Source organism: Heterodontus francisci, chromosome 4 (assembly GCF_036365525.1).
Source record: "Heterodontus francisci isolate sHetFra1 chromosome 4, sHetFra1.hap1, whole genome shotgun sequence".
In the NCBI taxonomy this organism is placed as follows: Eukaryota; Metazoa; Chordata; class Chondrichthyes; order Heterodontiformes; family Heterodontidae; genus Heterodontus; species Heterodontus francisci.
In genome coordinates, this window is record NC_090374.1 from 178,295,543 (window position 1) to 178,310,310 (window position 14,768).

Below are 14,768 nucleotides of genomic sequence, written 5' to 3' on the forward strand. Positions count from 1 at the left end.
TACTGAGGACACAGGCTTGATACACTCGGACTTTTGTGTTCCGTGTCAGTCCGCCATTTTACCACACTCTCTTGGCCAATCTGGACATAGCAGTGGAAGCCTTTCCCATGCGCTTGTTGCTTTCTGCATTGAGAGATAGGTTACTGGTTGAGTCTTCCACAGGTGCTGCAGTTGAGCCTAGGTAGGTGAACTCTTGAACCACTTCCAGGGTGTGGTCGCCGATATTGATGGATGGAGCGTTTCTGACGTCCTGCCCCATGATGTTCATTTTCTTGAGGCTGATGGTTAGGCCAAATTCGTTGCAGGCAGCCGCAAACCTGTCGATGAGACTCTGCAGGCACTCTTCAGTGTGGGATGTTAATGCAGCATCGTCAGCAAAGAGGAGTTCCCTGATGAGGGCCTTCCGTACTTTGGTCTTCGCTCTTAGACGGGCAAGGCTGAACAACCTGCCATCTGATCTCATGTGGAGGAAAGTTCCTTCTTCTGAAGACTTGAATGCATGTGAGAGCAGCAGGGAGAAGAAGATCCCAAACAGTGCAAGTGTGAGAACACAGCCCTGTTTCACGCCACTCAGGATAGGAAAGGGGTCTGATGAGGCGCCGCTATGCTGAATTGTGCCTTTCATAGTGTCATGGAATGAGGTGATGATACTTAGTAGCTTTGGTGGACATCCAATCTTTTCTAGTAGTCTGAAGAGACCACGTCTGCTGACGAGGTCAAAGGCTTTGATGAGATCTATGAAAGCAACGTAGAGAGGCATCTGTTTTTTTTTTATTCATTCATGGGATGTGGGCGTCGCTGGCCAGGTCAGCATTTATTGCCTTTCCCTAATTGCCCTAACTGAGTGGCTTGCTAGGCCATTTCAGAGGGCATGTAAGAGTCAACCACATTGCTGTGGGTCTGGAGTCACATGTAGGCCAGACCAGGTAAGGACAGCAGATTTCCTTCCCTAAAGGACATTGGTGAACCAGATGGGTTTTTACAACAATCGACAATGGTTTCATGGCCATCATTAGACTAGCTTTTTTTTTAATTTCAGATTTATTAATTGAATTCAAATTCCACCTTCTGCTGTGGTGGGATCTGAACCCATGTCGCCAGAGCAATACCCTGGGTCTCTGGGTTACTAGCCCAGTGACAATACCACTACGCCACTGCCTCCCCCCATTTCCCCTGTAGCTGGTGAAGGGAGAGCAGCATGTCACTGGTGGATCTCTCTGCTCGAAAGCCACACTGTGCTTCAGGGTAGACATGCTCAACCAGCTTCTGGAACCTGTTTAAACGACTCGAGCGAAGACTTTCCCCACTATGCTGAGCAGGGAGATTCCACAGTAGTTGTTGCCGTCACCATGGTCACCCTTGTTCTTATAGAGGGCGATTCCACAGAATATAGGCCTAGATTATGTAACCTTACCTCATAATCTAACCCTTAGAGCCCTGGTAACATTCTGGTGAATCTTCGCTGCACTCCTTCCAGGGCCAATATATCCTTTCTGGTCGCCACATTACCAAAAGGATGTAGATGCTTTGGAGAGGGTGCAGAGGAGGTTCACCAGGATGTTGCCTGGTATGGAGGGCGCTAGCTATGAAGAGAGGTTGAGCAGATTAGGATTATTTTCATTAGAAAGACGGAGGTTGAGGGGGGACCTGATTGAGGTGTACAAAATCATGAGAGGTATAGACAGGGTGGATAGCAAGAAGCTTTTTCCCAGAGTGGGGGATTCAATTACTAGGGGTCACGAGTTCAAAGTGAGAGGGGAAAAGTTTAGGGGGGATATGCGTGAAAAGTTCTTTACGCAGAGGGTGGTGGGTGCCTGGAACGTGTTGCCAGCGGAGGTGGTAGACGCAGGCATGATAGCGTCTTTTAAGATGTATCTAGACAGATACATGAATGGGCAGGAAGCAAAGAGATACAGACCCTTAGAAAATAGGCGACATGTTTAGATAGAGGATCTGGATCGGCGCAGGCTTGGAGGGCCGAAGGGCCTGTTCCTGTGCTGTAATTTTCTTTGTTCTTTGTTCTTTTTCTTAGATGTGGTGCCTACAACTGTACACAATACTCCAGATGTGGTCTAACCAGGGATTTGTACAGAGGTAGTAAAACTTCCTCTACTTTATATCCAACTGTCTGGTTATAATGTAGCACTCCATTAGACTACATACTCACTCCATTAGACTACATACTCACGTCCACAGTGGGACATGAACCCACAATCTAACTACTTAGATGTGGGAGTGCTACCAACTGGACATGTGTGACATTAGGTATCCTACATGTAAATACAATGAAGAATGAATGTAGAGATTATATGAAGATTTGACTTCAGTGAAAGTTGCTCCTGAGATATCATTTACATATAGTCTTAGTTTAACTCAGGTTTAGAAACATTCTGGAGCACAGACCTTCACATTCCAGGTTTGCTCCTTCCCACTGTCCCTGGGCAGAGCAGACAGATGTGGCATTTCCTCTCACACACACATAGCCAACCTGGCACTGGTACATGACTGTACTTCCATAGGTTGTGTTATCTGGTGGATATGGCACTGTGTTCAGTAAAGCTGGTGGTGAACCACAGTCAACAGCTGAGGAGACACAAATCCAAGTTAGTTTAAATTAATTTTGTGTGTATTGGTGAATTTCTGATGAACAGAAACTGGAGCCGCCATACCAGCTCTACTCCATCCCAATCAATTTGCACAAAGCAAGACCCACACATAAAAAACAGACATGTGTGTCCAGCTAATGTCCGTGATTGAGGACAAATCTTGACCAGGACATTGGGAGAATCTCCTGACTTTTCCTTGGAAAATGTCAGGAGATTTTTATAGTGTCCAACTGAACAGGTGGACAGAGCCTCATTTCAATGTCCCTTCTGAAAGATGGCATCCCCAACACTGGAGCATAGCAACAGGAGTAGGCCATTCAGCCCTTCAAGCCTGTTACTTAATAAGAAACAATAAATTGCATCTAGAAATGTATACTTAGGAAACTTATTGTGTGGATCAGAGCATTTTTTCTGTCAGTATTATTGATAATAAATATACCAGTTAATAATCCCAAGGTTATTTCCTGAGCCATATGCAAATTAGCATAGAAACAGTCACATGAGGAGAATTAACACATGCCTAAAGAGCTGCTGTAGGAAATAGGGCTTCCTATTCATGGGACCCTGGCTGGGTCAGGAGGAGATGTGCTGAGGGGACAGACTCCACTCGAACCAGGATGGGATCAGTGTCCTAACAGACAGGGTCAATAGGGAGGTGGCAAAGGCTCTAAACTGGCAATGCGGAGGTGGTGGGGGAGGGGGGGGAGGGGGGGAGGGGGATGTACAGGAAATGAAATCAGCCTAAATGTAAAACAAAACAGGAAAGAGGATAGGATAAAATAAACTAAGTGAGGACTTAGATGACCAAGGGATAAACAGAATTATGGAATAGGAGTGCAAAAAGATCGCAAAAAATACAGGAACTTTTATTAAAAATTAGTAACCTGCCTGTACAAAAATGCAAACAATGTCCATAATAAAACTGGGGAGCTGGAGGCGATAATAGGATGTGAGGAACCGGATATAGTGGCCATTACTAAGACATGGGACTGGATTTTTAAAAGAGGTCGGGGTCCAGATCGGAGGTGGGTAGGCCCGCAATTTGGTGCTGCTGGCCTCTGTGCTGGTTCCCCACCAGGTTCACGACCCATTTTGAAAGAGACTGGCTCGGGGCAGACAGGGACATGGTCCAGGTCGACATGGTGGGCTCAGGGCAGGGTGGGGGAGGGAGCACTATGGATCAAGTGAGGGACCCCCCCACCCCCCACCCCCCTCCCCCCTCCCCACCCTCCCCCGCGCAAACCCCCAAATCTGCAATTGCCATCAGGAAACAGCTGCAGCCACTTGCTGTCCCTCCAGGATCATGGCCAGACAGCTGTGGCACATCATGAAATAAAATAAACTTATCTGCCCTTGTCCCTCACTGTCTGCATCCTCACACTGGCAGTTCCCATCTCGACTGGTGGGGCTGCCGATCTGTGATTGCTGGAGGGCCTCCCATTGTCCCTCCTGCATGGGAACCTGCCTGCTGTCCCTGATTGGACGGTGAACCCACTGTCTGGCCTTCAATTGCCTGAAGCTTTGAAAATTGCGGTGGGTGTGACTAAAGCACGGTGTGCAGCTCAGAACCCGGAACTAGACCCCATGTTCGGTTCCCGACCATGATTAAAAATTCACCATGTCTACAGAAAAATAAGGCTGAGGGGTGACCTAATAGAGGTCTTTAAAATGCCTATTCCTTTAAATATTGAAACAAATGTAAGGGCTTGAAGCCCTTTAAAAATGGCGTCAGCGCCTGCACAGTGGCACAGGACGCCATTGCCGGGGATGAACCCCCCGCCCCCTCCACATCATCGGGGGTGGGGAGGGGTGTCCTCCTCGGCCATTTAAATGAGCCGCCGCGCTGAATAACGTGGTGGCTCCACGATGAGCGGTGCGCACGGGCGGACTGCCATCTTTGACAATCTTGGCAGCGAGCATTTAAAGTCCAGCCCAATGCTTGCACTTGTGGGGAAAAGTAAAGCTAGAGGCAAAAGATAGTCACCAAAAAATTAAATAGGGAATTCAGAAAAAACTTCTTTCCCCAGAGAGTGGTGAGAATGTGGAATTTGCTACCACAGGCAATGGTTGAGGTGAATAGCATAGGAGCATTTAAGGGGAGGCTAATTAGGTACATGAGGGAGAAGGTAATAGAGGCTTATACTAATAGAGTCAGATGAGGAAAGATGGGAGGAGACTCAAGTGGAGCAAAAATGTCAGCATGTACTGGTTGGGCTGAATGGCCTGTCTCTGCTGTATATCCGATGTAAACCATGTAAAGTGTTTAATGATGAGTTACTAAAATCACAAATACAGTCACTCCTGGGAGATCATTTACATTTGGTCTTACTTTAACTCAGGTTTAGAAACTTTCTGGAGTGCTGACCTTCACATTCCAGGTTTGCTCCTTCCCACTGTCCCTGGGCAGAGCAGACGGACGTGGCATTTCCTCTCACACGCACATAGCCAAACAGGCACTGGTACACCACTGTACTTCCATAACATGTGTTATCTGGTGGATATGGCACTGTGTTCAGTAAAGCTGGTGGTGAACCACAGTCAACAGCTGAAGAAGCACAAACCCAAGTTAGTTTAAATTAATTTTGTGTGTAGCGGTGAATTTCTGATGAACAGAAACTGGAGCCGCCATACCAGCTCTACTCCATCCCAACCAATTTGCACAAAGCAAGACCCACAGAAAACAACGTCCATGGTTGAGGGAGAAATCACAGTGTGGACACTGGAAAAACTTCGGATTCTCAAAGAGAGATACAGCACCGAAACTAGCCCTTCGGCCCAACAAGTCCATGCTGACCATCAACCACCTATTTATACTAATCCTACATTAATCCCATTTTCCCTCAATTCTCCTACCACCTATCTACACTAGGGGCAATTTTTTTTTTTTTACAATGGTCAATTTACTTATCAACCCACAAGTCTTTGGCATGTGGGAGCAAACCGGAGCACCCGGAGGAAACCTACACGGTCACAGGGAGAACTTGCAAACTCCGCACAGGCAGCACCCAGAACTGAACCCAAGTTGCTGGAGCTGTGAGGCTGCGGTGCTACCCACTGCGCCACTGTGCCACCCCTATTCTTATTGATTCTTATTTGAAAAATGTCACGGGACTTTTAGTATCCCTCTGATCATGTAGACATGGCCTTGATTTAAATTCTCTTCCAAAATGTGGCATCTCCAACAAATGCAGCACTGCATTAAGGCGCTGTACTCAAGTCCACAGAGGGACAAGAACCCACTCTCTATCCAGTTAGATGTGGGAGTTAGACCAATTGAATCATGTTGATTAGGTATCCCGCACATAAATACAATAAAGAATTACTGTAGGGATTTATATGGACGTTTGATTCAATTAGTAGAAAAATTAGATGAGAAAAATCACAAATTATAAAGTAATTGTTGGGACATTATTTGCCTATTATTTTGGCCTGAATTTCATTTTGAAACATTCTGGAGCACTGACCTTCACATTCCAGGTTTGCTCCTTCCCACTGTCCCTGGGCAGAGCAGACTGATGTGTCATTTCCTCTCTCACGTACATAGCCATACTTGCACTGGTACACCACTGTACTTCCATAGGTTGTATTACCTGGTGGATATGGCACTGTGTTCAGTAAAGCTGGTGGTGAACCACAGTTAACAGCTGAGGAGACACAACCCCAAATTATTGTAGAATATCTTTGCATGTACTCGTGAAAAACAGAAACTGGAACCTCCATACCAGCTCCAATCTCCGAATGAAGTACTCACATTATATCTTGTGAATAAGTTGACAGCATTCCAAATTGTGCGCAGAATTAACTTAGGGGAAAAGAGCACCAAGGGCTTTATAGCTGATATCCACACCAGAAGAGCTGGTATCTACCAACCTAGTCTAATGCTCATTAAATATTTGATAGAAAGCACTAATTATGGTAGAAAATAGCACAAATGCCCTTTTCTGCCATCAGAAACAAACATTAAATGGAGGTCCATGTTTTTGCACGTTTTGCTAAAATCAGTAGCTCACTGGGAAGATTGACTAAGTTATTTCTTTGTTTTGATAAACAAGGAGAACAACTCCTTTAACAAGCTCCATTGTTAATGTTCTGCATAAAGCAGATTGGTCGGAGAAGTTACCTTTTTAAAACAGGATGATGATGATGGAGTTGACCCAATTGAGTATCTTTAAATCTCTGCCAGAACTAGTGTAGATTCTGGTCAACATCAGTGGTACTGACAACAGTCAGCCATAGATGCACAGCTTGGACTATCTCATCTGTTTACTACAGGGACTGTAGTTTCATGTTACCTTACCTTAAGGCAGGTTTAAAAATATTCTGGAGCACTGACCTCGCATTCCAGAATTGTTCCTTCCTATTTATATATGCCTTATCCCACTCCAGGTACTTGAGCACAAATTCTAGGCAGACACTTCAGTGCAATATTGAAGGAGTGCTGCATCGTTGAAGGTACGCCTTTTGGATGAGATGTTAAAAGGAGGCCCCATCTGCTGTCTCAGGTGGACATAAAAGATCTCATGGCAATACTTCAAAGAAGAGCAGAGGAGTTCTTCTGGGTGTCCTGGCCAATATTTATCCTTCAGCCAACACCTGAGAAACAGATTATCTGGTCATTACCATTGCTGTCTGTGGGAGCTTGCTGTGCACAAATTGGCTGCTGTATTTCCTACAGCAACTATACTTTAAAAGTACTTAATTGGCTGTAAAGTGCTTTGGGTTGGCCTGAGGCCCTGAAAGGTGCTATATGAATGTATTTTTTTCTTGTTTTCTATTTCAGAAGCATCTTAAATATTTACTTTTGAAGTGCAGTTGTTAATTGTTATGCAGACAGATGTGGCAGCTAATTTGCACAAAAGAAGACCCACAAAAAACAAGACGAATGTCCAGTTAATGTCCTTGGTTGAGGGCGAAGCCTTGGCCTGGACACTGGGAGAAACTCCCCCAACTTTTCATTGAAAAGCGTAAGGGGATTTCTAATATCTAACTGAATAGGAGGATGGAGCCTCAGTTTAATGTCCTTTCCGAACGATGGCAACTGCAACAATGAAGAACTTCACCAGATTCCAAAACATCAATGGAATTTCAACCCACAACCGGACAGGAGTGCTACTCAACTGAGCCCTATTGATATTAGGTCCAACTTACAAAAATACAATGAAGAATGAATGCAGGGATTATATCAGAGGCTTGATTGAAATGCAATTAAATTAGATGAGAAAAAAACTCAAATGCAGTCACTCCTGGGATATCATTTACATATTAGTTACACACAAGTTTCACTCGGGTTTTAACTTGGGTTTAGAAACATTCTGGAGCACAGACCTTCACATTCTAGGTTTGCTCCTTCCCATTGTCCCTGAGCCGTGCAGATAGACGTGACGTTTCCTTTCACACGCATATAGCCAAATAGGCACTGGTACACAACTGTATTTCCATAGGTTGTGTTAACTGGTGGATATGGCACTGTGTTCAGTAAAGCTGGTGGTGAACCACAGTCAACAGCTGAGGAGACACAAACCCAAGTTATTGTAGAATATCTTTGGCTGTACTAGTGAATTTCAAAACCAAAGCTGGACCTCTCAATCATATTTATCCCCATGAAGAAATGAAAGGGCCTAAGAGTGATGAGAATGTGGAACTCAGTTGAGGTGAAAGTATAGATACATTTAGGAGGAAGCTGGAAAAGCACATGAGGGAGAAAGGAATGTAAGGCTATTAAGATAGAGTGAAATGAAGAGAGGTGGGAGGAGGCTCATGTGCAGCCAGAAACTAGTATGAACCAGTTGGGCCAAATGGTCTGTTTCTGTGAAATTTAATTGAGTTTAATTTAAGTTGAATTCAATTCTATGAAAGATGGAAAGGGAAGCTTGTTAATCATGGTGAATTTACCGAGCTACTCGCCTCCAGTCCAGAACCAAGGCTTACTAGTCCAGTGTTAATACCACTAAGCCACCGCCTACCCCTGCCCCTCAAGCTGGGAAATCCAGATTCATGAGGTGTTGAAGGTGAACTGAAGGATTTGCCAAGCCGACACTAGAGAGAGAATCCCCAGGAAATCTTAAACCTCATGAGATAGATGAGAAATTAAGGAAATCGAAGTGAAATCCTAAAAGCTGTGGTACACTTTGGATTGCTCCTGGGAAAAGTGAACAAACCATCAAGATCCTGTAACATATAGGGGAAGGATAGAAGTAACAGTCAAACAGGAGTAAAAACAAGAAATGCTGGAAATACTCAGCAGGTCTGGCAGCATCTGTGGAGAGAGAAGCAGAGTTAACATTTCAGGTCAGTGACCCTTCTTCAGAACTGGCAAATATTAGAAATGTAAAAGGTTATAAGCAAGTAAAGTGGGGGGTGGGGCAAGAGATAACAAAGGAGAAGGTGTAGATAGGACAAGGTCACAGAATAGCTGACCAGAAGATCATGGAGCAAAGATATGTTAATAGTGTGTTGAAAGGCAAAGCATTAGTACAGATAGGGTGTTAACGGACTGAAAATTGAACAGCCACAAGTACAAACATGAACAAAACAGTGGGTAAGCAAACTGAACAAACTACAATAAAATAAAATAAAACAAACACAAAAAATTTGTTTTAAAAAGGAAAAAGAAAAAAAATAACTAAAAATAAAAGTAAAATGGGGGGCCCTTCATGCTCCGAAATTATTGAACTCAATGTTCAGTCCGGCAGGCTGTAGTGTGCCTACTCGGTAAATGAGATGCTGTTCCTCGAGCTTACGTTGATGTTCACTGGAACACTGCAGCAATCCCAGGACAGAGATGTGAGCATGAGAGCAGGGGGGGGGAGTTGTTGAAATGGCAAGCAACCGGAAGCTCGGGGTCCTGCTTGCGGACTGAGTGGAGGTGTTCCGCAAAGCGGTCACCCAGTCTGTGTTTGGTCTCCCGTTTGCTTTGTGGAACACCTCCGCTCAGTGCACAAGCAGGACCCCGAGCTTCCGGTTGCTTGCCATTTCAACAACCCCCCCCCCGCTCTCATGCTCACATCTCTGTCCTGGGATTGCTGCAGTGTTCCACTGAACATCAACGCAATCTGTTAAGATTTTAAGCTTAAAATACAAAAGTTTCCAAACTGTAGTGTTAGACTTTCAGGAGCATCCTAAAGGAGGAGAGACAGGCAGAGAGGTGGAGAGACTTGGGGTGGGGGGGGGGGGGGAGTGGAAATGCCACAGTTAAAGCCGAGCGAGCAGAAGGCACATGAGAGGCAATTGAAAAGTGGGATGTGCAAGAGGCCAGAATTGGAGGAGCACAGATCCCTGAGGTTTAGCATGGTAATTCTACAGCTTAGAGTCTAGGCAGCCGAAGGCATGGGTGCTAATGGTGGAGCGATTAAAATCGGGGATGCGCAAGAGTCTAGAATCGGAGGGGCACAGAAATCTCAGAGGATTGTGGGGCTGGAGGAGGTTACAGAGATAGTAAGGGGCGAGGCTGTGGAGGCATTTGAAAATAAAGATGAACATTTTAAAAATCGAGGCATTGCCGGACCAGGAGCCAATGAACACAGAGGAATGGGACTTGATGCGAGTTAGGACACAAGCGGCAGAGTTTTGTATGAGCTCAAATTTACAGAGTGTGCAAGGTGGGAGGCTGGCCAGGAGAATATTGGAATAGTTGAGTTTAGACATAACAAAAGCATGGTGGAGATAAAAAGATGTAACTGAAATGTTGATCAAAGAGGTGGGTCCCAGAAAGGGCCTTGAAAGAGGAGAAAGAAGCAGTGAGTTGAAGGGGTTTAACGAGGGAATTCCAACAGTTGGGGCCTAAGCAGCTGAAGGCACATTCACCAATGCTGGAGTGAAGGGAGGGGAAGATGAAGTAGAGGTCGGTGTCACATTGCAGAGTTTGCAGGGAGAGGCTGTAGGCTTGGTCATGTTTCAACAATTGTTCCACAGCTTTGGAACAAAAGGTCATACAATTTTTACGAGTTTAACGCATTCAAACAAGTTTTTTTTTTAAAAAGGGCTGCAACAATAAGTAATTAAGATGCTAAAGTGGTAGCTTTTATAGACTGTAAATAAGCAATTTGTCAGTCTCTCTCAGCAATCAAAAGAACACTTTACACTTTGTATTAGAAAGCATTTGATCCTTTTTTTTTGACTGTCAACAGGGAAATCTAAGACACAGGCTGGCTGAGAGGCATTTTGGAAACAAGGTGCTGTGCAGGTAGTCAGGTTTTTCAAGGAAAAACTGTAAGGATTTTCTCTGAGACTAAGATGCCAAAAATTTGGATCATTGTAAGCGGTTAAATTGTATTTTTTGAATTAAGTGATTCCAATCATAAAAGTTCTATGTGTTTGCCTTATTGTGAAATAAAGAAGCTTATCAATTCATATCAAATGACAGCTCATCTAATGTTTGCTCGATCTGCCTTCTGGGATATTGAAGAGGTGTTCATGTAAAGACAAGGAAATCCAATACTGCTCTCAAGAGGATACCAGTGTTACATTTATTCTGGTTATGCTATTGTGCAAGTAAATAGAGGATAGTGTGAGACAACTCCCATAAAACTATTTCCACTGGTGGGGGGAGTCCAGAACAAGGAGGCATCACCTTAAAATTAGAGCCAGGCCGTTCAGGGGGTGATGTCAGGAAGCACTTCTCTACACAAAGGGTGGTGGAAATCTGGAACTCTCTTCCCATAAAAAGCTGTTGAGGCTGGGGGTCAATTGAAAATGTCAAAACTGACATTGATAGATTTTTGTTGGGTAAGGGTATTAAGGCTTACGGAACGGAGATGGGTAGATGGAGATAAGATACAGATCAGCTGTGATCTAATTGAATGGTGGAACAGGGCTGAGTGGCTGAAAGGCCTCCTCCTATTCCTATGTTCATGGTAAAATCTCAGACCACTCACAAGGGCGACTGCCACCAGTGAACCTGAAAATACATCCACAGCAGAATCAAAGTTGCAACAAATAGTTTAGGGTTAATGCTGCAGTGATCAAGCTATTCTTGGCATTTTGAATCTCTGTGTTTCTGGAATACAATCCACTCCGTTTAATACAGAGTCAATTAATTTAAATTAACTGCTAATTCAATTTTTTAAGCATTATGTTCCCACTTTCCTACATTACTTACGTTTCTCAATTCAAATTACTGGATAATTTCACTTTGCAACGCAATAAACAATTTTGAATCATCGTTTGTAGACTGTTCTCATTTCTTTCACAGTGTCACAGTACGTGAGCTGAAATGGTAATTAGGAACAGTCAGTCCAGGAAAAAGGATTTCCCCTGAGCCTGTTGTCAGCCTAGAGGCTAACAATATTTAAGTGTGAAAATATCAATACTGATTTCCCTCATGTTAGTGTTAATTGTATATTAATTGTGCTTAATTGTGTGCAGGTGGTGTGGGGTGGGGTTCATTAACTGGTCATTCACCTGAGCCCACTATCAATAGATGTAGACTCAAACTGTGGTTGTTGAGTTAGGAGATGTATGCTTGTAATGTATAACTCTGCAAATAAATATAAAAGTGTGTAAAGTTAACTTCAGTTGCATCCTTCACCACCTGGCTTTCTGGAATAGAACAGTTAGTGTCACAGGATAAACTAAAACAATAATGCAGGAGTTACAGGGGATATGACAAGAGAGAAAGGAAATCAGAAATATAGAGTAATTACTCAACATTTTTTATCCAGTGCCTTAGTTTAAATGAGTTGAAAAAACACCGACCTTTACATTCCAGGTTTGTTCCTTCCCACTGTCCCTCGACAGAGCAGACTGATGTGACATTTCCTCTCACATGCACATAGCCAATCAGGCACTGGTACGTGACTGTACTTCCATAGGTTGTGTTATCTGGAGGATATTGCACTGTGTCCAGTAAGACTGGAGGTGGTCCACACTCAACAGCTGAGGAGACAAAACACATTGGCCCTCTTTAGAGTCAGCTCAAAGAAGTTTGAGTAGATATACACAATGTTTCCTTTTCTCTACTGGAGACAGATTCTACAAGAGGCAGTTGACCCATTCCACCAGATCACCAAAGATTTCTTATCGAATGAAACTAGTATCAGAATTAGTGCATCTCTTAAACTGCTGTTAACTCCAAGCCAGCTGTTTTCGAATTGTGCCCAGTTGACAAAAGGATGACTCATTACTAGAAAACAAGGACCCACAATTTACAATCTCTGCAGCCTGAAGCCTTTCTGCAAATTGTTTGAGCTTTTCACACAGCATTTTATTATTGATTCCAAATGTGTTATGTTTGTGACACCGAAACCCAGCTTTAGGCCTTTCTTAACCTTTGCCCTTCTTGCTGCAGCAGACGCTTAAGGAGAAATTGTGGGATATTATTATTAATCAGAAGTGAGCTAATACTGCAGCGACTAATACAACAAAGTTATGGTCAGTGTCACTGGTGGAGCATGATTCATATTCCATTGTACTTTTCACCAGGTTTATACTGCTTTATTTAAACTACTTAATCCACAGCATTACAATAAATGAAAGGCTGAAACGTACAGAAATATAAATTATACTGCGCACAGATTGCAGAGAATACTTCGGTGACAGCATTACTTCTCAGAGTCACTGCCTCTCACTATGATTTTAAATTTAAAAATGTTATTCATCAATTTCTAGAAAATTTATTCAGTGCCCTGATCCAACCTCTACTGCCTAGCAGGACAAGGGCAGCAGGCTCATGGGGAACCCCACTACCTGCAAGTTCCCCTCCAAGCCCCACACCGTCCTGATTTGGAACTATATCGTCGTTCCTTCACTGCCACTGGTCAAAATCCTGGAACTGTCTCCCTAACAACACCGTAGGAGTGTCTCCAACACACAGACTGCAGCGGTTCAAGAAGGCAGCTCACCACCACCTTCTCAACGGCAATGCAGAATGGGCAATAAATTCTGGCCTTGCCAGCAATGCCCACATCCTATTAATGAACAATGACATTTTATAAGTTAGTTGGTCAGCTGCTGGTGTATGGCCAGAAACTGGATTCACCTGAGATTGTCCTGACACATGTAAGAACTTAATTCCTGTGAATGAATGTGTAAATGTCGATACTAATTTCCCACAAATAAGTGGCACACAGGTAAATGGAAACATTCAGTTACGTTTGACTCAAGTGGAAGAAATTCTCGCATTGCTGCTGGGACATTACTTACAGATAGTCTTAATTTAACTTAAACATTTCTGGAGCACAGACCTTCACATTCCAGGTTTGCTCTTTCCCACTGTCCCTGGGCAGAGCAGACAGACGTGGTGTTTCCTCTCACAAGCACATAGCCAACCTGACACTGGTACACAACTGTACTTCCATAGGTTGTGTTAGCTTCTGGATAAGGCAGGGTGTTCAGTAAATGTGGTGGTGAACCACAGTCAACAGCTGAGGAGATACAAGAAGATACTAGTTAAGACCATTTAACTGTATTAAAACAAAAAGCTATTGCTGGAATCTTCCTGGGCTTAACAATTTACTGCCACGTCACATGGTGCATTTATCCATTGTGTCAGCTTTTCTATTTTCTGACAAGTCTTTACATTCTCCAATTGATATCTGTTCAGTTTCTACTTTGAAGGGAAAAGGAGGAGATGCTTTTCACACTCCAAATGCTATGGGCTTGATTTCTAGGCCCCGACAGGACCACGATTGGAGGCAGCCGGGAGCTAAAAAATAGCCTCTCTGACCGGTGAGCCAGTTCCATCCCGCCCTGGGCCATATTTGTGGAGTGGGGGGATGCGCGGATCGGCAGGGCTCGCTACCTGCATGCAGTGGGTAGCCAATTCAGCTCATTATGGGCCACTTAAGGCTAATTAAAGGAGGCCAACTGGGATTTTCCAGTCAGCTTCCAGGTTTCTGCAGGTGGCAGGGACCAGTTTAGCTGCCTGGAGCCGGCCTCCCGGTCGCAGACCAGGGGGGTCAACACTCCAGGCAGGCTTAGGGGCCCTCTCTGCTTGCCTGGGTTCAGCAGCAGCCGCAGAGCGCCCTGTAGAGGAGCTCCCCACCCAGTAGCCGTGGCCTGGCTGCAAAATCCATTTTTTAGTTTAAATTTAAGGAAGTTGGAGAGAGGGCACCTCAATTTTGAAGCACCCTCTCCCTTACTTACCTTCCATTGCAGCCTGCTGCTGCTTTCAAGCTGGAAGGCCTCTGATTAGCCCTTCAGCTTCGAGAGCCTGCCCGCTGTCCT

The 14,768-nt window shown here is 44.3% G+C and overlaps 1 protein-coding gene across 9 annotated transcripts in view; it reads right to left on the bottom strand.

The window, feature by feature from the left end:
• Positions 1-14,768, bottom strand: part of susd1 (sushi domain containing 1) — a 107,834-nt gene that overhangs the window by 52,905 nt on the left and 40,161 nt on the right. For 5 of the 9 annotated variants that reach the window (XM_068030651.1, XM_068030649.1, XM_068030654.1 and 2 more), the window contains 6 exons: positions 13,787-13,966; positions 12,300-12,479; positions 7,932-8,111; positions 6,071-6,250; positions 4,972-5,151; positions 2,404-2,583 (listed from right to left, as the gene is read on the bottom strand). In XM_068030651.1, coding sequence (XP_067886752.1) covers positions 2,404-2,583; positions 4,972-5,151; positions 6,071-6,250; positions 7,932-8,111; positions 12,300-12,479; positions 13,787-13,966 — 1,080 coding nt within the window. The remainder of the gene's footprint in view (positions 1-2,403; positions 2,584-4,971; positions 5,152-6,070; positions 6,251-7,931; positions 8,112-12,299; positions 12,480-13,786; positions 13,967-14,768) is intronic. The other 4 variants (XM_068030650.1, XM_068030652.1, XM_068030653.1 and 1 more) reach the window with 4 other exon arrangements.